The sequence below is a fragment of the Cydia amplana genome, chromosome 8 (genome assembly GCF_948474715.1).
Source record: "Cydia amplana chromosome 8, ilCydAmpl1.1, whole genome shotgun sequence".
In the NCBI taxonomy this organism is placed as follows: domain Eukaryota; kingdom Metazoa; phylum Arthropoda; class Insecta; order Lepidoptera; family Tortricidae; genus Cydia; species Cydia amplana.
The window spans coordinates 9,599,036-9,624,664 of NC_086076.1; the positions used below are offsets into that span (position 1 = coordinate 9,599,036).

The following is a 25,629-nucleotide window of genomic DNA, read 5'->3' on the forward strand; positions in this document are numbered from 1 at the left end:
TAGTGCGTTCAAAGACGGTATGGTCGTTCAATTCAAGAATCATTGCTGTCAAATTTCTGGAAATTACACAAACCAAAAACACACCAACAAAGCATTATTTCAGTTGCAATAAGCATGTGTAATATCACACACACACACACACACATATGAAACAAAAAGTAATTTCTCCTTATTGTTGTTGTAACCAATATTCCAGTGTTTTTGAAAACTTGTAATCTATTTTAATTTGACTGAAAGGATAAAGTATTAAATAGCACTCATTGTTAATCATGAAAGCATAATACCAACATACATATAGTATCAATCAAGGCTAAGTTTACATTACCAAACTTGTTTTGTATGCTTTTTACTTGAATGTAAATTTCACCACGACACAAACTTTAGAAAATGATCATAGCATTTTGTTAATATGTCATGTAGACATACTTAATCACATTATGTTATGTATCTGAAAGCACATAGATTACAAAAATAACACAACATATAAGTGAGGCAGTGAATATTTTCCACTATGGCCCCGGAGCACTGTTAGGTGTTGGATCGACAGACTTCTTACCTGAGTTAACTTTTACCTGAGTTACCTACTCTATAATCCCAAGGATTTATTTCATTCATACCAATATCAAAATTCAATTGTACCTAATGGTATCTGTCAGCTTATGTCTTGTGATCTTCTGCTGTGAATATTGTAATACATACATGCCAGCAGCTTTATTACACTGTCAATATGTTTTATTTTTGACAGTCATGATCATTGATGTACATAAACTGAAATAGGTATCTGAAATCAAACACAAAACACACGGCAAAGGTACGATACGCCAGCCAATAGCCGGCACAGGTTAGTTTTGTAGGCTATTCTTGTAGGTATGATTTTGACACCAATCTTGGACTTTGTATATTTAAGTCCCTAACTGATGAGTGGTGTTGGTGCATTTACTCATTACAATCAGATTAACGATCAGAACAATGAAACAAGGAAGGACTACGCGCGGTAAATTTCGTAATGTCAATTTCGACAAATTATATCGTAGTAGGCGGGAATCCACTATCGCACTTCTGAAGCTGTAAGGGTAAAAACACCAGAGCACCATTTTAAACAATATTTATTAGGGAATCACAATAATAATCAGAGTTTTGGACTTAGGTAATACGCGACGCCGATCACGCGCAAACACCGATCTCTAGATGACAGACGTCATAATGCTGCTCAATTCCCGGTTCTCGTAGTGATGTCAAGACCGCTGTTTGACGATGCCGCCTTTTAGTATAGAACGAGTTTATCGACTAATAGAGCTGAACGTCTAATGTTCTATGACACACATTCTATAAACTAAAGTCCCTAAAGCTGAGATGACCGCTTTCCTAAAGCACATCTTAATAAGATAAAGCACATCCATTTAGATTGCCTCGCCTCGTAGTAGTTTATGGTAGACTCGTTCTACGTCTATACAACTGCAATTTAATGCTTATAAAAAAGTTCACATGCGCTCCAAAGAAAATTCTTTTAATCAATCAATAAATCATAACCGCTTATGGAGCACTTCGCCCGGCTTACAAAATTAACACTGCGTTCATCACATGCTTATTACCAGGGGATAAAGTGTTAATCCAATTGTTTATGAAGATGGCAGAGTAACGGTGTAAGCCGGCGTGACGGGCAGTAACGCAACATGCACTTAATGCATTCCTCCGTGCAAGTTCCAATCGTTTGATACGTAGTACGTACGGCTAACGAATCGTCTGCTTGCGCTACTTTCCTTGGTTCATGTTTATGGCGTTCTTACCGGGAAGGAATTAATTCGGGTGCTTTATATGCTGACCCCCGCCGCGTCGGACTTTACGAATTGCTGACAACGAAATAAATTTAGTATTTATTACAGAACATAATTCTTAATGCTTCACCAGCCGTAAAAGAGCATTTATGTTCGTTATCATTAATTTTCATTATCGTATTCACGTTTGTCATACTTTATTAGATGTAATGTAGTGAGAAAATGTGTTTGTTTTTAGAATTAATCGTTACCTACCTAATCTAAACGCAAGAAAGTAATCCCTTGTATAACTTAAAACCTGCTCCAATCTTATAGAGAAGATAAATTTCTTACCACGATTATTTCTGGCCTCGAAACCCAAGATCCCGAGATATCGTCACTACAAAAAGGGCTGACTGTTTTGTTCCGATTCTTGAGTCATTACTGTCCCTAAACAAGAAGACGCCAATTTGAGCGTGAAAATAAACTGCGGTGGCGCCGGCCGCGGCCCAGCTGCGATCGTAATGATCTTGCGCATTGCTTCTGTATTTGGACAATCATGATGCACGGGAGAGCACCGCCAAGCTCCTGATTTAGAGGAGAAACAATTTAGGAAAACAGCCAAAGTGTACGAATGTCTGCTCTTTGGAAAATCTGAAACGTCAAAGAGTAAGAGAGTCGTAAAGAGTAAGAAAAAGCTTTTATCAAGGACTACAGTAAAAAAATATGTAAGCGAGCGTGAACGGAAGACAGATAAAAAGTTCTTGTAATAATAACCATAACCTAATTTTTTAGAGCAAATGAGATAACCTCACTCTCAGTCCAGATCGCGTCATCGACCGACATCGTCACCCAATTCGATTCGTTTTTTTTTTCACTTCTGGCCGATGACTAACGACTAACCTGGCGTCTAGTCATTGCCTTTGTTCTTTTACCCGATGTTTGTTATTGTTGTAGCGTTAACCTTTTCAATGCGTTATTTTTATAAACAAAGTTATATTATAATGGCAATGGTGCTATATTATATGTAATGTTTTATGTAGTTTGATTACGATAGGGATAGGGAGTCTAATTTATACAGTTAGGTGTGTCGTATGTTATGTTAGTCACATGTTTAGGTACTTCGATAATTCATGGCATCAAACATGGTGACATGAAAGTCGTGTTAAACATCATTGATATAAATCAAATTTAAGTCAACATACAGTCTTACTTTTTCCTAAAATAGTGGATTAAATTTACTGTTTCAAGGAATAAGTCTTGGATGCTGGCATCGCGTTACGTTACGCCATTATTTCCCAGAAATCGTTGGAAGAGCCCTGTTAACGTTGTAGTGAGTGTTATCCGATTACGCCAAGGCGACAGGGAATTATGCTTTATTTAGAATAATGTTGTTTGTGACGTTACATCGTAAAAGGTATTTATATCTATTAAATTACAAAGCACACTTTTTGTTAAACTTTATGACATCTTTATTTGAGCATAAAACTTAAGTAGGTAGGTTTACCTTTATGTTTTTAAAAGTGAACAACTATACTGCTGCAACTACATATACATATACTAACATACATATACTATACTATGTTTATCAGACTGAAGTAATGATAAAAAATCTATCTCGCTCGACTCGAATAAAAAAGTACCTACACATTTTTTTACACATTGGACGAAAGCCTATGCTATGCAAAAGTAAATAAACATGACTACTTTAACTATTCATGAGGTTTAAATCGGCCAGTTACCTTAGGTTAGTTAGGTATTCATTTGGTACTAACCTACCCCATGCTAAAATAACAAAAGTAATTGCTTTGTACCGAGCCAGCTTTACTTATGTTCCAACGATATATTATTTTTGCCAGTATGACGCGTATTCTACATTGCAGTTTGTTTGCATGACGTCAACTTCTCGAAAGCATTTAATGATGCGATGACATTATCAGTATATACCTTATCGATCAGTCAGACCACTATTACCTATAGGTATAGCTATTATGGTTATAGTAAATTGATTATCATCTTTATAGCGTGATAACGCTCTGATATGATACCAAAATGAATTTTGACGGTATCTAACAGCAAATGTGCGAAACTTACTTATTAGGTATAGGTAAACCAGAACTTTGGGAGTATTGTCATGAGGGCGCTCGTTTTGAATTTTATATAGCAACAATTTGTATATTGGGGACAATGGAAATTGGCAGATGATTTTTGTTTTAGTTCGACAACTTTAATGAGTTTGATGTTTGGATATTTCTTCGGTTTTTACGCTTAAATGGCTGACTCGATTTAGATAAAATGAATAGCGTAAAGTCAATAAGTAACGCAAGAGTTATAAGTAAGAATTTATATAGATAATTTTACAAATAACATTATTACAAGACATCAACCAAATCGTGACGACCTGACTATAGTGACATTTGTCGATAAGTTTGAAACTTACCCGTCAATTCAGATGCTAATTTCGTTATGTTTTTTAATGGAAGAAATTTCTCTCCCGCGCGTTTTTTTTTCAATAAATAACTATATACACTATTTACAACTTTTTTCTCTGTAAAATCTAAAACTTTCGGCATGATTATTGCAGTCTAATAATAATTCACACGAAACTAGACAAAGCAATGTTTACATTGTCAATAATGACAACTTTCATAGAGGGTAGATGTTGTCTATTATTAAAATTGTTGCCATTGCTAGAAATTAGTACCAACAAATTTCCGTAACATGGCGCACCCTCAATAGATCCTGGTTCACCTATAAATTAATCAAGAACTTTTGCACTCTTCAGAGATGTTGAGTCCAGGAGGGGTTAAAATTATTTCTGGTAGTTAAAGCAATTCAACAAAAATGGAACACGGTACATATTTCGGATAACATAACATAACTATTGTTCGAATTTGAATATAAAAATACATATGTTATTGATCACATTAGTATGCCCGATACAGTTGAATTGTCAAATGTGTATTGTGTTCTCGCGAACTTGGCAGCTTATACTTCAGTTCAAAGACACACATAAGAGTTTAATACAATTGATTATTTGCATATTATTTGCTCGTTTTACCAAACTCGTTTGACAGGAAACTACAGCTTTGCTTTAAACCCGTCACTCACCGACGTATCAACGCAAATCACGCTAGACTGGTCCTGTCAAACGTGTCACAGTCATAGAATACGGTATTCCAATGTCGAAACAGTCTATCAATCGCACAATAATAACATAATGAATCATTGTTGTGTAAAAATTCCTCCAATCTCCAATGGATACTGTGGCTTAATAAAGTTTATTTGAGAAGCAATACCTAAACAATTTATAATATAAACTCTTTCTCAGTACCTACTGATGTGCAAAGGATAACCGCAGGATAGTCTTCATTATAAGGAATGTGTTTCTAGCACTTAATACCTATAATACATTCTAGTACTTAATCACTTACCTATTCGTTTGTAGCTACAGTAGTACCTAATAAAAGAGAACTGATTGCGTTGGGAGTTTAACATGAAAAGGATTTCCGGAACAGGACAACGATTGACCTAAAAATTAAAACGCTGTATTGTGTAAACATCAGTCGTGATCTTTTAGACCGGTTCTGAATATCATGGCACTGCAATTACTTTGGAATGAAAGAGAAATTCTGAAGTTATGATACTTATGATAATATGTCGCACTGCATGTTTATGTATAACCCCATTTTTTTAAGGGTTTTGGGCATTTTACATTGTAAGTACGTCCTCCGTCGTATTATAAATTCAGTGAACAAGTAGAGTTCGTCTAACTAAGCTAATGCACCGACAATACAAAGAAGTGTGGGGGTGTTACTATAACAGTATAAACTATAAGTCATATTTTCAAAACAAAATTACAATTATGATGACATTCCCACACTTTGTCGTTACAAATGTTATGCAGAGTTAGCTTAGACCGACTCTAGACTATCCTACAATGCACTGGTCGTTGTAGGTGTACAAGTACATATAGCAGTAGGTACCTTCTGCGTACTTTATACGAAGGGCCTTCGGCGGATATTCTTTTTTGAATGGCAAGTTATAAATTAGAACTATTTAATATGCATCCTTTGTAGTCGATGACCATATCCAGCAGGTTGCTCTATGTTCTTATTCTACAAGAAACGTGTCTACCATCTGTAACTAGTTGGTCCTTATATATCGAATTATAAAATCGTAATTACTACGTTCGTTCGTATTCGTTTACGATCGAGGATTCCATTGTTGAAAACGTGGGATATAATTCCACCTGTTGATGCATACATTTAGAAGACACATTGTTAGATTGAAGAAACATTATACACATACTTACATACACATTAAATTAAAACTAACATTAACATTGAGTATTAAAGCTACCGTGTAAGATATCTGCATTATATTATCTGCTAACTGCTTCTACTGCTTCTAAAATTAAAATAAATTAGTAGAAGGATTTACGCAGAATCGGCAGAATGCGTAATCCTGGGGACTCGGGAGTTAATAACCCTTTCTTTTCTATAAGTAATTTTATTTATAAATTAACGAGTTTGATCAGCTACGGCGCCGCTGGAAGCTATCTTATCATTATCGCTGAACTCTCGCCAGCACTGTTACTAAAAGACTCGTGATGTCTTTCTATACATTAGATTAAAGCCAATGTTATCTCCATAATCACAAAATGTACTGGCAAATGATTGCATAATAAATAACAACACATTATAATATAATTATATCATTTTCCTTTTAACAATAAGGCGCCGGTTAAGTACATGCTTATATTATTTTATTTTATAGACTTACCAAAATGAATCGTAAAGACACCTATTCGGTTGAATAGTCATAAAACGACTCAATGAAATGACCATTAAAATCTTTAGAGCAATAAATAAGCTAAATTAAATTAGACAGCTGCTTGGAATAACTTACTACACACAAGTATAGTCACGAAAGTAAACTAACTTATTAACGAGGAAAAGAAGTAAAATAAGATTGAATGCATAATTACAATTACAATACGTAAAGGTCCTTTAACTAGGTAGAGCGTAGCGATTTTCTATCTCTTGGAAGAGTTGGAAGTTGTAGAATAGGTACAGTACAAGTGTGTCATGTAAGACTCATGTTTGATCACGATTTGTTTCCCAAAGAAATTGACATCTAGAAAATTCAGCTTTTTCTTAGACACACAGCTTTTTCGTAATTAAAATATCTACCAGCGTGGAAAGTGCAAATAAACAGTCGACGGCCATGACACTTGCTGCGGAAACGGAAGTTCGGACCGAATTCCAGAGACAAATAAATAACCGGAACCACATTTCTCACGTCACTCCATTATGATCATAATATAAACTCTGAAAAGTGCATCCTTCTTAATATACAATAGGTACTCATAATTGTTATCTACCTATTGATAAGTCAGTGGTAAACTCTACAAAACAGGAACCTAGTAGTGGTAATCGTGAAAGGCTTTTCTTATAAAGGACATTATTTTGTATTAACTTACTTTGTAACAGTTAATGTACAATATCGTATGTTAGCATAAACTGGCGCCTATTCAGCAGAACTTACAATTCTACTTCACGGGAATTATAAATAAATTATCACAACCTACGCTCAAATTATCCTCTGGCACCAGACAGACCATATCTGGCGTGTTACAATATGTATTATTGAATTGTAGATTTATTAAACGGTCAAGACGTATGGGATCAAATATGGACACTAATCACTGCCCTGCGGACTACGGACTACCCATCGACATACCTACCATTTACAACTCATTTACAAGTCACAGAAGATACCACGATCCTTTTTAAACAAAATGTATGTATAAGAAGAATTGCAATATGTAGAATTAGCAGAATACAAAAATAGAATGTAAAAAGGGGAGAAGGATAATTCGATGTCTATTAATAGCACACTTTCAGAAAAACTCTTGCTGTTCGAGACGCGTAATTCTTAGAAAACTGACAATACAAAGTTCAGATATGGCGACGTTCAGATATAGGTATTATTTATCAGAAGAAATACGATGAAACAAACTATCGAAAATAAATGTGGAATTGCGTCCTTCCTAAGTATATGTAATGCAACGTCATGCTGTTAATGAGAGCTTACAAGACTTGTGCCTTAATCCCTTGAAATAAGGCAAAATATATATATATATATATATATACATATAGGTGCATATCTTTGACGTTGACAGTATTAACGCAAATGTCATGGAAAAATCAATTATTTCTGAGGTACAAGAGTAACAAGAGTATAATTTGTCTTCATATTTTTGCAGAATACTACGTCCCATACCGGGCTCAAGCGTATGTAGGACGGATTACCTACATATGTGAAGAGTAAATTAAAGTCGAATTATTTAATAAATATAATCGAATTGTGCTTATTGTAGCTGATTGAACCAGTAATATAAATATGCCTTATTAACTTCAACTAAGTATATTATTATTTGACTAATTTACCTATAATGAAAGTAGCAGATTTTAGATTACAGAGATTTTGGCAATCCTACACAAAACGTAAGTAGCTAAATCGTTTTAACCTGATGCTTAACTAATCAAAGCAATCTGAGCATTAATTAAAGATTCTTACTTACAACATCAGGTTTCCTAATAAGCTAGGTACCTTTATGTTGCAGCTAAGTCAGAAGCGATCAGCATATTTTGTAAAGGATTCTAAATAGAAGTATAGATCAAAATTTTCGGATTTTTTTTAATGGGTGCTTATTTATGATGTATAACATCAGAACGTTATAAAACTTATAAAATTCAATATAGCTCTATTCATCAGCTGTATGACCTGTATCTAAGTACTTAATATTTAGTACCTCTCTCACTGCCTCATCATTTCAGTTAGCACATTTTCGATATCCACTATTTTGAGACCTTTCCCCACGTAACATATTTATTTAACACTTTGATAAAACTCGCTATCGATTTACACTTCCACCATGTCCAGGCGCCATACACTGGCGCTTGCCCGTAAATGGCATCGTCGTAGGTGGCTGTGAGCCCTTACCTAGCCCTAGTGGCCGTAAACCTGGAGACGGTTTGTTCCTGGTTCGTCGTATTCCTGTTTCGTCGGATTCCTGGTTCGTCGAAATGTGCTAAAAATGCTAGAAAAAGTACGATCACTGGTGATTACATTAAATCTTCATATTTAGGTAGTAAATACTCGTTTACTGCACGACATATTTAATTATATGTATATAATTCCCACGAAACAAGAATACGACGAATCAGGAATCCGACGAACCAGGAACAAACCCTGGAGACGACTCTGACTTATTAAAGACCTCCCCGCGGGGAAATATACGGCTCCAATGGTCAGCGTCCTTAGATCATTCGCGTTGTGGATAACGTTGACCAATGGGAAAGTCGTGTCTATGTGACCTATATATTAAAGATAAACTAAACCCTCGATAAAGCCTCGAGGAGGTATTTCAAGTATTTTAGCGAAAATGTTAAAAGTTCCTTATATTGTTTATCTTTCTCTGTGTTTTCTCGATTTTTTCTTGGAGAGGTTGAACCTCTTAAATGGTCCTCGCAATCTTGTGGCGGTATTCAGGAATAACTTAACTTCAACAAAATATCTCTATTTTCTGTCGGAAAAATTATAATCTGATCAGTTCGATGAAAGACAAAGGTACCATACATTTTACATTGTGTCAAACCTATATGTATAGGACCATGTACCAGGGCATAAGAACGCGCAGGTAAAGAGACCCGACCAAAATAAAGGAAACATACAAAAAGTTGACGTTGCCAAAACCTATTAATTTGGTAGTTATAGGCAATGTAACTGCAACAATATGTTTACTGGCCATCAGTAAGACTTGCTATCATCATCTCCATTCAACCAACAACTCTATTAATATGAATCCAGAACAGTGCGAGCAATAAGGGCAATTATCGCGACGTGTCAAAGGTCAGTGGACGACACAATTGATGCATTTTGCCAGCTATTTTAACAGGCCTTATTAGCATGGTCATAAGGCTTAAAGTTGGGAATTAGGTATAAAGCAGTGATGAACTCTCAAGTTAACCTGACAACTCATTACATAGTAACGGGCCACCCGTGATTTTACGTGGGATGCACTGAAAACAGAATCTAGAACACTTTGAAATTTATTGTGTTTAACCCCTCGTGTTAATATTGATATCTGAGAAAGCGAATAATTTCAAATTGAACCACGAGCGTGGCTAGCTTGAGCGTTGCGAAGGGTTTCACGCTCGTGCCACCAGCGGCTTTAACAAACAATGCGAGGAAAATATGTAGGTATGTACCTACCTACAACGTAGGTAAGTAACCGCTAAACACTACAATTCAAATAAATGGTATTAAATATCATTTAAAATCATCACTTAAAATCAAGTCTACCAGCCAACATAAAGAATTAAACAACTCAGAATTTGCATCTAATTACTTTGCCTTTCCTGTGGATAAAATGAAATTGTTTCATCCCATTTCTGAAGAATAAAGAGAGCCTTTACGAGCTGGTGTGGTGAAAAATCATTATGTGATGTCTATGTTCAGAAGTAGGATCCTACAAAATCATAGTATGGCTATCTTTCTTCAGTTCCTACCAAGCAAGAATGTAAACAACATTTGCAAATTCCTAATTACACGCATGTTGTGCCGTGGTAAACAAACTGCCAGACAATGACGATGCCACTAAATAATGGCAATTGTTTGGACTCCATCATTTCCACGGCCGGATGTAATGACGAATGACAAGCTCATGATTGCCATAATGCCATTTCGTGTTTACAGACAGAACAGTACAAAACACACTTTATTATGGACCACAGGCAAATTGTGTGAAATGCAACTTATTGTAACAAATATTTGAGTTGAATTTGATGCAAGGCGATTCATATGTATTATACATATATTATATATTTATAATTGTACATATATGTAAAGTCAGTATCAGAGCGGCCGACGGGTATAGGTGCTCACAAATATCTGACCACGCCTCTATTGTCAAGGCGTTAAGAGTGCGTGTTCAGATATTTTTAAGCACCTCGGCCGCTCCGATATATCTGTACGTTAAGATATCGAACGATTTATTAACATTTTGTACCGCTTATTAAAACATGATATCGCGATGCAAGCTGCATATTTTTTGTTATCATCGATGCATCTCTACGACCCAATTCCGAACTGGAGATATCGATTCAATCGATCCCTTATAATCGCATCGATTACCAATCTGGTAGTAATTTTAAAGTGTACCGAAGCAGTAAATTATCTTAAAGGCCTTTTTACCGTTGTAAGACAATATTTCTTAGTGACCTCATCCGGAATTCTTGTCTGGTTTCAGAGAAATAATACGTAACAAATGTGTAGCAATAGTAAATGTTGAATGTTTCGTATTGTTACTTAGCTAGAAAAACTATTTGACCACCCGAGTTTCTATCTGAAATCGGGATTACAGTTGTAGGTACATCTGAAAACGGCTAGGTACCAACGCTACGCAATAATAATAAATCATTCTAATACCTAAATCTGTTACAGATTCATAAACAATTTTATTATTATACGATATTCGTTCTTCATCGCGATTGAAGTATTAGGTACCTAAATAATAAAATAAGTTCAGCGTATAATTAGGTTAGCATTAGCACACTTAATATTGGCAACGTCTGTTTGCTAAACCTACTTTCTTTTATAGGTCACTAAATTGGGGCTACCTACGTCAGATTTGGCGCCAGCTAGACGCACCTAAAGGTTGCTTGGCCAAGGAGAAAAGGGTTATGAAACGGCTTAATCCCCAGTCTTTGTACTTAGCATTGTAGTAATTCTCAAAATTCGACGCCCTTCACTAGGGACGTCTTTTGTTTCACTTTAGAGCCGTGTTATTATTTGACCGACTTCCCGGAAAATTAAAATATTTTTATTTTGGTGTAAAGGCAAGGATAATATTTGTTTTATTCCCTCTCGAGACTTGACTTGACTTCCCTTTCTAGTGTCTAGACGAGACCTAGAAATATAGACGATGGTGGAGCAGTTAACCACGTCAGACCACGTATAGTACGATAGATTTTATCGACAAATCACCTACATACCTATTTATTTCCAAACCGTTTTTAAATTGCACCCTACAATATGTTTACGAACTTGTGTACCTAATGTTCGTATGAAGGCCTCAGGCCTCTTCTAAGAAGCGCGCTAAATCATACATAGACCTCTGCCACAAAATAAATAATAGTAGTATATATACAGATATGTATATAAGCAGAGGTTCAACGCATAAAATTGCTTCCCGCCCTCCCAAATAATTACGATGTAATTAGGCTTACTTGTTTTTCTATTACTAGGGAAGGCGTAGGTACCTGCTTATTTCAGTCTAAAGACCTAAGGGTCATTCTCTCATTTCGTGCAAATCGGTGAGATTCTCTCGATTTGTAATTTTTTTTTTTTAATGGTAAACTTTTGAGTTTCGTCAATTTGTGGATTCATTTATTAACATTTTTCTGCTAAAGGCACCTTTGTAACGTTATTACTTTTCATTTAATAAGGCTACTGGTAATGAACTACGCGCTGGTAATGAATTCGGCCGAGATGGTAATTTTATCAGTGGACGGTAATGAAACAAACTTATGAAAACGAACATAAAAAAACTGTATTTCAAGAAAATTAACACCAATTAAAATCAACAATATTAAAAACATGTGTCTTAAGCACTGCGGAGATGATCAAACCGACTTGACATACACTTGGGGTTGACAATCTCAACTTATAATGTTCAAGCTAGATGGTACATTTACCATTTACTTATCATCATTATAAGTCGAGATTGTCAACCCCAAGTGTTTGTTAAGTCGGTTTGATCATCTGCGCACCATATCACATAAAACATAGTTTTCAAATTTTTAAAAATTAGCATAGACAAAATATATTTAAATCATTCGCGTTTTGTACCTATGTAATTTTTTTTTTATCGTTTTAACCCTATAGTGTGGGGTGTCGTTGGATAGGTCTTTAAAAATAAATAGGAGTTTGCAAACAACATTTTTTGATAAAGTGAACCATTTCGGAAATAATAATTTAGAAAGAACAAAAAACGGTTATTCCTTCTAACTTTTGAAAAATCGATCCAAAAAATATGAAAAAAATCATAAAAATAGTGCTTAATAAACTAATTCAAACAAAATTAAAGCAAACTTGATAAGTTAAGCCGTTTATGAGTTATCGCTAAAAGTCTTCCCTTTTTATTTTATTTAAAAGCCTGGCAACCCTTATTTGTGACCGGATTTTCGCAAGCAACCCTATAACCACATAATAGTGACCGGAAAAAGGTAGGCAACCTAGTTGATTTATATTGTACAAGTTGTATACTTTCCATTGGAACTTATTTCGTTTGTCAGACAAATCGGTAAAATTTGAAGAAAAAAATGTTTTTTTTTCAAAAAATAATTAAAAATAGTCTTGACAATATTTCTTTAAGCAACCCTATTTATTTATGTTCAGGAACATATTTTCTTTCATAATATGTAAGTTTCATCCGTCAGACATATCGGTGAAGGTCGACCATCTTAGACTACAAAGGCTCCCCGGTTGGGCTCCCCTATTATCATATACAGTTTTAAATGTTTATAACAACGTAATATTTATAATAACTAAGCCTCTTTCCATTAAATGCACTGCCTCGAATATATTATCATTACCTTCTTAAGTCATTCATTACCTTCCCCAGTAAAATTGGAAGGAAAAGAAGTGAATGAAACCGATATGAATGAAGTTTTGGAAGTTTTTGTCGCCTACATCAGTTGGCATCAGACCTTAATTTTGCAGAATAAACCATCTGAAAGGCGACACTAAAACACTTCATTACGTATAATTATAATAATGTACACTTGCTACTTACTGTATAAATCACGCGATGGCGATGAAGACTAACGAGAACCACACTCCTTCCCGACCCGAGAGATCGTATATATTTTCGCTAACAGCGGCACACGGGCGTCCGCTACGAGATCACGCGGCCAACTGACTGACGAACAATGTGTTGCATCGGCGGTAGGCGCTATATACCCTCGCTATATAGCAAAATATAGCTAATCTATTTCTCGCGTCGGTAATGAAGAAATTACTTGAACCATACACTTATAAGGCTGTATAATTTTTATTATTTATTTCTAGCTTCTAATATTATACGATTTAAAACATAACTAAATAAGTCATTCATTAAACAAACAACGAATTTTCTATTTGTAGTATCTTAAGGTTAAAATGTAGGTCAAAGTTATATCTTCACGCGTTACATGTAGAGATGAATGAAAAAATTGGGTGTTAATTGTACATATAAAGAAAATACATACCTTTTTAGAATTGTTCATTGGAGAGACATATACTTTAGGCCCTATGTTACAACCTTGCATTAACAGATATTTGAAAACGCCACCACATTTTTGGTAAATTTCCGAAAACACCGATTTGCACGAAATGCGAGAACGACCCCTAAGTCGCAGACAAAGAAGTTTCAATCTCGAGAAGGGTCTTATGGGAAGCCGTACAAAAGGTAATCTCTTTAGGGAAAGCCATGGTATAATAATATACTCCGCCTGGTACTCTCTTCCGAGATTCGCGAATGACCTAACTGGCACTTGCCTACGTCATCATGCTGTTTACAGGTTCTCAAACTTTAAAATGTGGGAGAATTTTAACCAACAGTGAAAATTATTTTAACGGCATTAATTTTAAGTTATTCATGTAGAAACATAGTAAAATAAAACAAATCTATACTGCACTTTTCACTCCTACTCTTACAGTTCCGAATAGAGCAGCCAACCATTTTCGTAACAAAACATTAATTACGAAGCTTACGACGTGAAAAGTTTGGAAAACACTGCGACTGCTGACACTGAGCGAGAAGGAAATAACAATTAACACGCGTTCGACAAGGACGGTCGGTCAGGGACAAAATGGCGGATTGTCAAATGTGACAGCGCTATCCTGTGTTGCCAGTAGTGTAAACAGAATTACCCGAACGTCTGAAATTTCTTTCGTGAATCGGAAGATATTGCTAACGAATAATTAAAAATGACGTGTTATTGTAAAATTTAAAATAAAATACATATAAATGAAAATTATTAAATTATAAAGAAATAAATTAACTTATTAACCATAGATATAATGTACCCATGTAACATGTTATGTTGAAATAAAGTGGCAATGTTATTGTGACGTAGGCAAGTGACACTCTGGGAAGAGAAGACCATGTTTTATTAGACCATGGGGAAAGCTGTGCTAAGAGCCTAAGAAAATTGACGTTACACTGAAATTGGATACGTTCAGTGTGGTGACGGTGAGATGTTCTTTCGTATTCAGTTCTAAATGCTTTTGTTCCGGGCCACGTATTGTACGTATCTGAGAAATATAACAATGCATAAAAGTCTGAAGAATAATTCTGCATAATTATAGTATTTTATAAAACAGCTCTTTAGCCCTTTATTTCCATATTAATGGGTAATTAATGGATAAGCAAAAAATTCTACTCCAGTCCAGTCAATTTATGTGATGGGCAGATTTTATTTACCATTCGCTGGTCCATTCACGATACGGCCACAGCAGCATTAATGCGATTATTGAGTCCATGATCATTGATTTAGGTACGTGTACTCAAGTTTAGTAATAATAAATACCGCTACTAAAATAGCGCATAAATTGTTGCATGCAACCTTATCATGTTACCTTAGTTAGACCCTCGACGTGGTCAAGGAAACAAACTAGTTTTTTCTTTTCCTATTTAGAATTGGAACCGCCTCGTAACGGTCATTGAAGCAAGCACCGTCATTCATGGTCACATGGTTCTTTAGTCATAGTAATATTTTCGAAAACTATTCGTATGTGAAATCTTTTATTGCAATGCATGATGTCTCTTTGTACTCGTAGCTTTTCAATCGAATTTCAAGATAAAATGTAGGTAATGTCTGTTTAATAAAACTTGTTGATACAAAACACTTGCGACAAAGAGGAAATATTATACTTATGTATGTATATGAAAAATAAATTCAATAGGAACCAAATAGGTATTTGATTTCTACTGTTTCTAGATTCTAGGCCCGTAAAAGCTAACTTACCCGCCTACGTTATATTTATAAAATATCTATTTCAGTAGGTTTAGGTATCTATATAAATATTTCCTTAGCTAAGGATCCACCTACTGTACGTTCGATGATTCAACTTCCTTTTACAACGACCAATATCCATATCTGAGGATATGACTAAGTACTCCACTTAAGTGATTAATCTATGAGTTGAGTATACGTACAAGGTTCTTTTCCTATCTTGGCCAGGAATTATTTTATGAGGCCAAATTTTTTAAACAGCATTGGATTAATGATCCTACAAACAAACGTGAAACTGACTGGCTGACTGGTTTTTGAGTTTTTTCGCAGAGTTGTCAAGTTAATGTTAATTGTCATTTGTTTATATGTATGTACTTGTTACTATTAGCATAGAGAAATATAGTAAGACAAGAGTGCTCACTCCATACATCAGTTCAGATTATTAATTTCAGTGTCTACATCTAGCATCGAGTAGCGGAACTATCAGTACTGCTACTTGACAATAGATGTAGCACCGACCGGAAAGTCTTGTCCGGTCGGTGCTACATCTATTGTCAAGTAGCAGTACTGATAGTTCCGCTACTCGATGCTAGATGCTAATAGTCTTTTTGGTACTAAAACTGATCTATGGAGTGAGCACTCTATGTATTTTTGTCTCTATGCTATTAGGTAAGTACGAGTTTCTAATTGAAAAGTTGATTAGGATTAGGACATGACCTGTTTTGTTATTTTGTATTTTGACGGTGTTTATAAAACTAAATACTCAGCACAAAATAAACGAGTTTAAGATACTTGATTGATGCTTAGCTTTTTTGCTGTGAACACTACTTGTACCTAAGGTTTGCAATCCGGATCCGAAATGTATGAAATTATCCGGATCTAGATCCGGATCCGCGGATATTCCCATACATTTCGGATCCGTCGTGCAAACCCTACTTGTACCTATGTTCGTCATGCGGGCTAACCGCAAACCTTGAAAATCGAAGTTATGTTTATTTGCCTCTTGGAAGCTCGTGCATATTCAAGCGATAGCGAGAAAAATAGACAAAATTGCAATTTAGTGATTCGCTATTCTAGCCAAGTAGCCACCCTAGTCACAGGGCAATTTAAACAGTTAAACGTTCTGAGTTTGACTTTAGAAATCTATATGTATCTACGTAATTCCATACTAGATTACCGTACGGGTTCCTTTGTCCCGGTGTTTTATGGCACGAGCCGTCCGGTCCGGACACGCTACGGCCCACTCGGACATCCTGCGCGTTGTCCTGAACCGGTGTGACCAGTGCAATTGTTTCGCGAGCAAGGACCATGACTGGGGCACTGCGGGTACATAAATTAGACCCGTTAATTAATAAGTTTAGTATTAAATTCACACTTGCTTACAATTTCGTGGATGTCGTCATTGGCGCTAAAGCTCAATTGGAAGAGCAGTTGACCCACCTGGACGATCGTCCAAGATTAAAACGGATTTATTGAGCCGCTTTGAATTTTCGTTTTTAAATGACTACTTTATAATGGTGTAGGTACTTTATTTATTAGATTAGATGTCTATATGTATTAACTAAGTATAACACAGATCGATGTTAGTGCATAATTCTATCCGTAAGAAAAACAATACAATCCTTTTAGCCCGTATCTAAGGAATCCTTAAAGCCTCAGACATTCTTGAAAGTAGTTCGATTACTATTCGAAAACGGCTCTTAACGCTCAGACTTACAATACAATCCACGTCCTTATACAATAGAAGGGGTATAATCTACTGGTTGAAAGGCATTAACTCATTAGAAGCTACTCCATGGTTATTAACGCTTGCCTCACTTGCCTGGAAGCTTTATTTCATTGGTCAAGCTGTTTATATTAAAACAATACGACAGGAGGAGATAGCTATAAAAGGACGGAACAATCGCTTATCTGCGAGACACGTATGTTCGACAGTAGACGATAGGACGAAGGGCTCAAAATATAGCGCAACATAAAGAATAGATAGCTCTACTACGTAACTGGTCATCAATAGTCAGTCTAGTTATTAGCAGCACTGAGCACTAAAAAAAAAATAGAGACCGGCTTCGTATAGAAATACGGGATTCTAAATGTACATATTTAATTTGTGTAATTGTAATGTATTGTCCTGGTGGTTCATTCATACAAAAACTTTCGTTTTAAGGTTTTGTTGTAGAAGTGTAGGTATTGTTTTAATTAATTGACTAATTGTTCATAAGGCAGTCTGGTAATGATACAAGTTTTTCAATTATTATACCTTTTACATAATCATTCTCTCTTTTCCTTGGGTCATTTACGTTTGGGTTAATGTTAAACAATAAAACCAACTATAATCACAGTTGATCTCGCCTGCTTTTTATAGTCCTAAACCTTCTATCTAGTACGCGTAGTTATTAGTGCAACAAACTCTTGCCAAATACTTATGGTACGTGATTTGAGTGCACCTACCCAGCTGAACAATAATCATATACTCAGGTGTTGTCAGGCGTGTCTCGCTTTGCTACAGGTACAGGTAGCTAAAAGTACATCCGTTCGGCCCCAATTTTGGGGAAAGCCATAAGCCGCGCGTGGCGCTGTCGCCACCTAGCGGCCATATGTGTGCTGATCGTAACACACGCGTTTTGTTAGAGAGTGAGTCTTCTGTACTTAGTACTATTATTTATTATGTGGTGTTGTGTAGTTTAGGTGCTTATTCGTACTGACATTTAAATATGTACCACTTTTCTGGCGTTCCAAATATGAATCCGTTAAGTAATGTGTCGTTGATTAAAATACATACATAGATAGAACGTCAATGCAATCTTTTTTGTTTTAACCTATTCAGGGTTAATCACGACACGTTGTCGTTTTGCCTCTACGAAGCATTTTCGCTACATACCGGGAAATCCATGTTATTGGCTACGACATAGCGCTACGACCGTGCGCGGCGGAGCGGTGAATGTGTTAATAGATGCGAATTGTCCAAATCGCTTTCTGTATTTCTCATAGGTACCTACCTAAACTATGACTGGTACTACTATTTAAGAAAATACATACCTAGTTAGTGCAAAACTTCAGAAGTCTGAGATGTCCAATTTTAAGAGTGCATAGAGGTGATAATAGGGGCCTTTTTTCATATATTAAACATATTTTCTCTTTTGTTTACAGTTGTAGTGGAGGTGGACGACCGACCGATCCGAGTTGAAATCTGTGATACTGCTGGCCAGGTAAGACATACATATCCCTTGTATAACTACTTACAGCTTTCTCAAGTAATCGCCCGTCCACAAATGTATAACCACTGCATAAAAAGCAAATGGCTGCTTGGAAAACATCATAAACACTGTTTCATCCTAAACTCCTGGCTCGTCCCTCCATAAAATAGGTAGTAAACCATTAAAACCAACGTAGAACTATTGTTATGTACAAATGATTATCCATAATGTATTGTTGCTGTCGTCATAGAGGCGTAGCTTTAAGAATTTACTTACTTAGCTGTTCTTTAATAATTAGACCGGACGGAAGGTATCTCCCAAAGGTAAATAAAGTTAAAAAAATTGCTACCTGAGTGTATCAGTTGCCGAAGTCTGAGGTCTCGCTTGGGAGTTCGGGAGATCAAAAATCCCTCGAAAAACTAATGAAACATGACATTGACAGGGATCTAGATTATCTTCATTCTTCTTCTGTGGTCAGTTTAGTGTCCTACGCTACGCTACTTACGCTATTTATGGTAAAGTAAAAGGAGGTTATATAAGGTGCTAACTTATTAGTTGCAGATATTTTTACAGCTGATAGTACTCGGTTTCTGGAGTAAGTATAGTAAAGTATGAAACATTACAGCTTTTACGTTGTTTTTTTGTAGAAAACTGAAAAACAAATTTGCTACGTAAAAACATCTCGTAATTCTAACAATAATCTAATTATTAACAATTGTTGACATATGACAGATAGTGTTAAACGTCTTGTCAGTTAAATCAAAATGCATATGGTGATTATTTTTTAGACGAAATTATAATTATTTTTTTGTTCGGTAAAGGAAAAAAAATATTAAATATTCTTAATTCCTATTTAAAGTTAATTGTTTTAAAGGAAAGTGACATCTGTTATCTGCAACTAATAAATTAACACCTTATATATTACTTAGTTTGGTTAAGGAGGGTACTTTTTCACGTCCTTAAATGCCCTAAAAGTGTTTTACAGTACATATGGGGCTACTTTTCCGCACTAGTGCGTAAAATAGCACTTTTCGTGCGTATGTCGAAACTTTAAAGTGCCATATGTACTGTAAAACGTTGTTCGATACACGTGCGAATAGGTAATTCGCAACTTGTGTCGATTTAGAACACTCCCTTCGGTCGTGATTTAATTTATCGCCACTCGTTTCAAATTTCCTCTTTTTCGCACTTGTATCGAAAATAACTATTTTATGTGTCTCCGGCGCCTTCTGTATGCAATAGTTCCAATAACTCCATAAGTTTAACTTTTTATCTCCTCCAAACATGTAAATTGCTCCCACTAAAAAGGGCCCACTGCAGTAGACGCACATGTTAAATGTCAGCGCGATGCGAGGTCAACCAAATAAAAAGATATCGCAGATTGAATCACTCCTTTGAAGGAGCTAATTTAATTTCTCTTTCAACAAAGCGCATGAGATTGACTCATCATAAACTCGAATGAAAGAGAAAACAGCTTATCTGAAATGAGTTTTTTGGGGCCTAGATTACTCATCAATGATTATGTAATGTGAGAACTTATTTTTTATATACATTGTTATAGAATGGGAAAGTTTTTTTTATTTAATCCACACATAGAACCACCGCGTAGCTCTTTACCCCACCAAATTGAAGTTACCTGTACTTATTGAAAAAAGTGTGAAATGTTATTTTGCAGGTAAATGTCGTAGGAAGTTCTCACAGTAAAGTCGTTCATATATGTTGTTGAATTGAGTATAGCAAATAGCAATTGCCAATATGACTTTACAAAAAAAAACAGTAGTAGGTACCTATTGAAGCGTTTGGGAAGCATATTGATCTAGCTGTATTCCTGGTTTCGAAACGCTCTTACCAGCGTCGGTCTGTTTCGCCGCTAGCGCCATATTTCATTGGGAAATGTAGACCTAACAACTAACAATACCGATCAAGACTATCAAACATTTTTTTACGTAAGCAATATTTATTATTCTTGTGACGCAACCAGCGCTAAAATTCCCAAGCGAATAGCACGTGCACTTTATGAATGGCAACCGACAATGGACGCACTTCACTGCGTTCACATGTCCCTCACCGGGCCGATTTCCTTTCGATTGTACACCGATTTGATCAAACAGTCCCGATTTTTTCCGCGTCGCTGAACAATGGCCACATCTTGCCGTTCTCCCACACTCTCTCTACCTGCGAGCGTGGTGTTGCCATTGTAGATAGACTGTTAGGGAAGTCTGACAGTTGTTTTTGCACTGCTATTTCCTTTATACCGAGGGCATCGGTGTATGTGAACCAGTCTAAGAGAGGCTTCGTGATCCTAATAACAACTCCGTATAAATAAATACCACAATTTATACTGTTTCGAATCGAAGCATTTTGTAAGCGAAGACAACAACCGCCTGCTTTGATGCGTGTTCGTTATTGTGTTTTTCGCGCGACGCTAGTTTTACGACTTGCACGTATGGGAAGAAACCATTTTCTAGGTAGTTTAGCAGCTGCATACTAAACAGCTGGTTTACATTTACAAAACTGTTTTAGAATAATTTTGTAACCTCGTGTTCTCGGGTTAAATATAGGTGTAAATAAATTATATTTCATTACTTCTTACTATACAAGGTACGGTTTGCTTGTATGTCTGCTGAATTCATACTTTTACCTAGATAACTGTATATAGAATAGAACTGATCGTTTTTAGTAAGATCCTGGAAGTTTTTTTTAGGGTTCCGTACCCAAAGGGTAAAAACGGGACCCTATTACTAAGACTCCGCTGTCCGTCCGTCCGTCCGTCCGTCCGTCTGTCACCAGGCTGTATCTCACGAACCGTGATAGCTAGACAGTTGAAATTTTCACAGATGATGTATTTCTGTTGCCGCTATAACAACAAATACTAAAAACAGAATAAAATAAAGATTTAAGTGGGGCTCCCATACAACAAACGTGATTTTTGACCGAAGTTAAGCAACGTCGGGCGCGGTCAGTACTTGGATGGGTGACCGTTTTTTTGCTTGTTTATTTTGCTTGTTTTGCTCTATTTTTTGTTGATGGTGCGGAACCCTCCGTGCGCGAGTCCGACTCGCACTTGGCCGGTTTTTTTACTTCTTATAACATCATTGACCCTGCTCTGATCATGAACCTAAAAGACGGTTATTATATCATATATATTATAATAATTCATTTATTTCGACCAACATAGGATCATATTACATTATAATATTACATTAAAATTAAATATAAACTAAACTAAATTACATTAACATAAATTAAAATCAAAATATAACAATATATATTATACCTAACTGCCATAAACAATATAACACAAGGCGACCATAAAAATGCAGAAACGCTCTATGACAATGCTTTATGTCATCAGGTCTCAGAAATAAAACCTCGTGTTATAGTCGTGTTAAAAAAATCTAAATTTATTTTATAGTATACATTACACCTAATATTTATCGCGCTCAGGTTACCAACACATCAAAGCTAAACTTATTGTGTGTGGGTTGACAGGAGGCAAATACTCATCATTTCTCCACTTTAATCACTTCCCATAAAAAGGTGGAAAGCTACTTGTAGAAGGATATTATTTTCAATTGTCGCTTTCTATAATCACTAGTCTTCAACGGCTGATTCTTTGACATGAATAAATGAGCTCGTCTTAATTACTTGTCATATTTGCATACCACAATCTTAGTTGTATAAGGCAAGATGTTTTGAAATATAAAGTGCCATACGTAGTGGGTCGATAGAGCTATAGATTAGTTAGATGATAAATGATAGGCTAGAAAAGCTTTAAGGATTAGCGGCGAAACTTTGAGGTATCGTCTTAAATGTAAGGTTGATTGGATCAGATCGATATCTCTTATAAAATCTTACAAGAAACACAAATGTTTAGTTTACAGCTTGCAAAAAATTACATTGACTTTAAACTTTAAACCCAGTCTTTCCCACAACTGTAAAAAAATCTTACTTGCTGCGTTCGTCATAACATAAACACAACTATAGGTAAACAAATGGCGGTCTTATCGCTTAAAAGCGATCTCTTCCAGACAACGTTCAACATCAGTTAAAGTACTACTAGTCATTTTAATAGGTAGGTATGTCAAACTAATTTACAACATCTAGTTACATGAGGTCGTGAAAATAACTTGTCGGTCCCTTTGAAACTATAACCCTAGGGATGCCTTTTTACCTGAGCCTTGTCCTGACACCTGATTACATTATAACTGCCTCCCGGCCAGGGAATATACGGTTTGCATTCAGTAAATTATAGCCATACGGCTGTGTAGTTATTTGAGAATGTTTCGATTTTTGCAATAATAGTTTAATATCTGGGTGAACGAGCTTCGCTCGGAAAACATATAAAAACTCGAAAATGCGCGTTTTCCCAGAGATAAGACCTAGCTAGATCGATTTTTCGCCCCCGAAAACCCCCGTATAGCAAATTTCATCGAAATCGTTAGAGCCGTTTCCGAGATCCCCGCAATATATATATAAATAAATAAATATATAAATAATAAGAATTGCTCGTTTAAAGGTATTAGATGATTCTTCTGTGTTATCAGCGGGCTCAGCACGGTTCCATTTTTATCGACTATCACTATGCCCGTCACTTTCGCACTTACATACTTGTTAGAACGTGACAGGCATGGTGATAAACGATAAAAATGCGACCGTGCTACTAGGGCAGCTTTTGGTCGCAATTATTGTATAAGTACTGTGAAACAAAACAAATTAGTTATATTTTTTTAAGTAGGATCACTACTAAAATAAGACTCTGGTTTAATCTCAGCCGTAGGCACTGGAGGCCCTTATTGTTACTTTTTCTTTTATGTGTATGTATTATGTATAGGGTTGCCAACTATTTTTTGGTAGAATATAGTATTTTCCAGAATAGGGCATCAAAAATATAGTACATTTCAAAAAAATATGGTACTTTTAGATAAAATACTAAACATAAGTGTAACATACGTTTAATCGGAAATATAGTATTATAGCGTACTATATATTTTTCCAAAAGTATATAGTACAGAGAGCCAAAATATAGTACAATACTATATAATATAGTACGGTTGGCAACCCTAATTATGTATGACATCTACCTATTTAATTTTATAATCTATACTTGGACGTTTTTTTTTGTTGTCCCCTACACTTTTTTTTTTCAAATTTGGGATTTTTTATGTTATTTCTACTCAGAATCACGAGCTCTTTCTATCCTAATAGGAGAAAAAAGTGTCCTTAGGTTTTTATTTCCATTACGTCGTTGTATGGCGGTCGCGGAATGGAAAGATCGAAAAATGTATGGAAATTCTGGGACACTTTTTTTCTCCTATTAGGATAGAAAGAGCTCGTGATTCTGAGTAGAAATAACATAAAAAATCCCAAATTTGAAAAAAAAGTGTAGGGGACACCAAAAAAAACGCCCACTTACCGATTTAAGTACTTAGTAGAATTTCAGTTGAATGTGTCCTAAGACTCCTAAGAGTCATACATCGAACAAACTCTATTACCCATTGGATTTTCAATAGCAGACCCGGCGGAAAGGACCATAACTAATCATTAGCAAATTCTGAACAGCCATAATAACACTGTAGGAAACTGCCATAGCTACAGAAACGTGCAATATACGTGCATATTGCATATGTAATTTCACTTTCGCATTATAATGCATGGGACTGCAATGCAATACCTATATGCATTGCATAGTAAACTGAGTAAAAGTCTATTTGAATGTAGATTATAGGTACAATTTACAATTGTGACGGGCGATTCAGAATACCTAGCTTGCTTAGCTACCTCTGTTGCTGACTGTATACTGTAGTTTGGTTGTTGAAATGGCTACATATATGTACATACCTATTATTGTTATTTTTGCAGCCGACTTTTTTCCTGACTTCTTGTAGCAACATCTCAGCGCTCAAAACTCTCAAAAGTCAGAACTTTCAACAATCGATCGCGTTCGCGACGGGAGTTATCGAAATTGCGCAACGTTTTGATTTATTAGGCAACACAGCATTGTCAGGCTCTCAGGCGTTGAAAGTACACTTTCACCCATAGCGTTTTGTATGAGCGCCTGATCGGAGGTGCTGTTTTCTTTTATATAATTAAGGAACTATACCTACTTAGCTCTGTTGTAGATGTAAATATATAAGTTTAAACTAAACAAAATATTATATCTTAAATAAAATATTCACTTCATTTATTTAGCTATTCTTTCCTTTTCCAGGACTCAATGTCCGAGCTGCGCGAGCTGTGCTACCCGGGCACGGACGTGCTACTCCTGTGCTTCTCTGTAGTCCGGCCTGAGACCTTCCGCTCCGTAGCGGAGCGGTGGACGCGCGCCGTCGCCGCCGTCGACGCCCCACTGCTGCTGATCGGCACGCAGAGCGATCTTGCGCTCGATCCGAGAGTCCTGCAGACTTTGAGGGTGGGTTTCATAGGAAAATATCTCAGAACGAATCAATCTGTCATAGCTGGGAAGCTGGCTGCCCGACACGGATGTATACTTCTCTATGCTTCTCCCTAGTCCGGCTCGAGGCCTTCCACTCTGTAGGTAGTGGAGCAGTGGACGCGCGCCGTCGACACCCCACTGCTGCTGATCGACACGCAGAGCGATCTGGCGCTCGA

At 36.1% G+C, this 25,629-nt stretch overlaps 1 protein-coding gene across 1 annotated transcript in view; it reads left to right on the forward strand.

Annotated features, from left to right (window-relative positions):
- Window positions 1-25,629, forward strand: part of LOC134650046 (uncharacterized) — a 47,530-nt gene that overhangs the window by 21,008 nt on the left and 893 nt on the right. Inside the window, exons 2-3 of the mRNA XM_063504870.1 lie at window positions 18,971-19,029; window positions 25,229-25,429. Coding sequence (XP_063360940.1) covers window positions 18,971-19,029; window positions 25,229-25,429 — 260 coding nt within the window. The remainder of the gene's footprint in view (window positions 1-18,970; window positions 19,030-25,228; window positions 25,430-25,629) is intronic.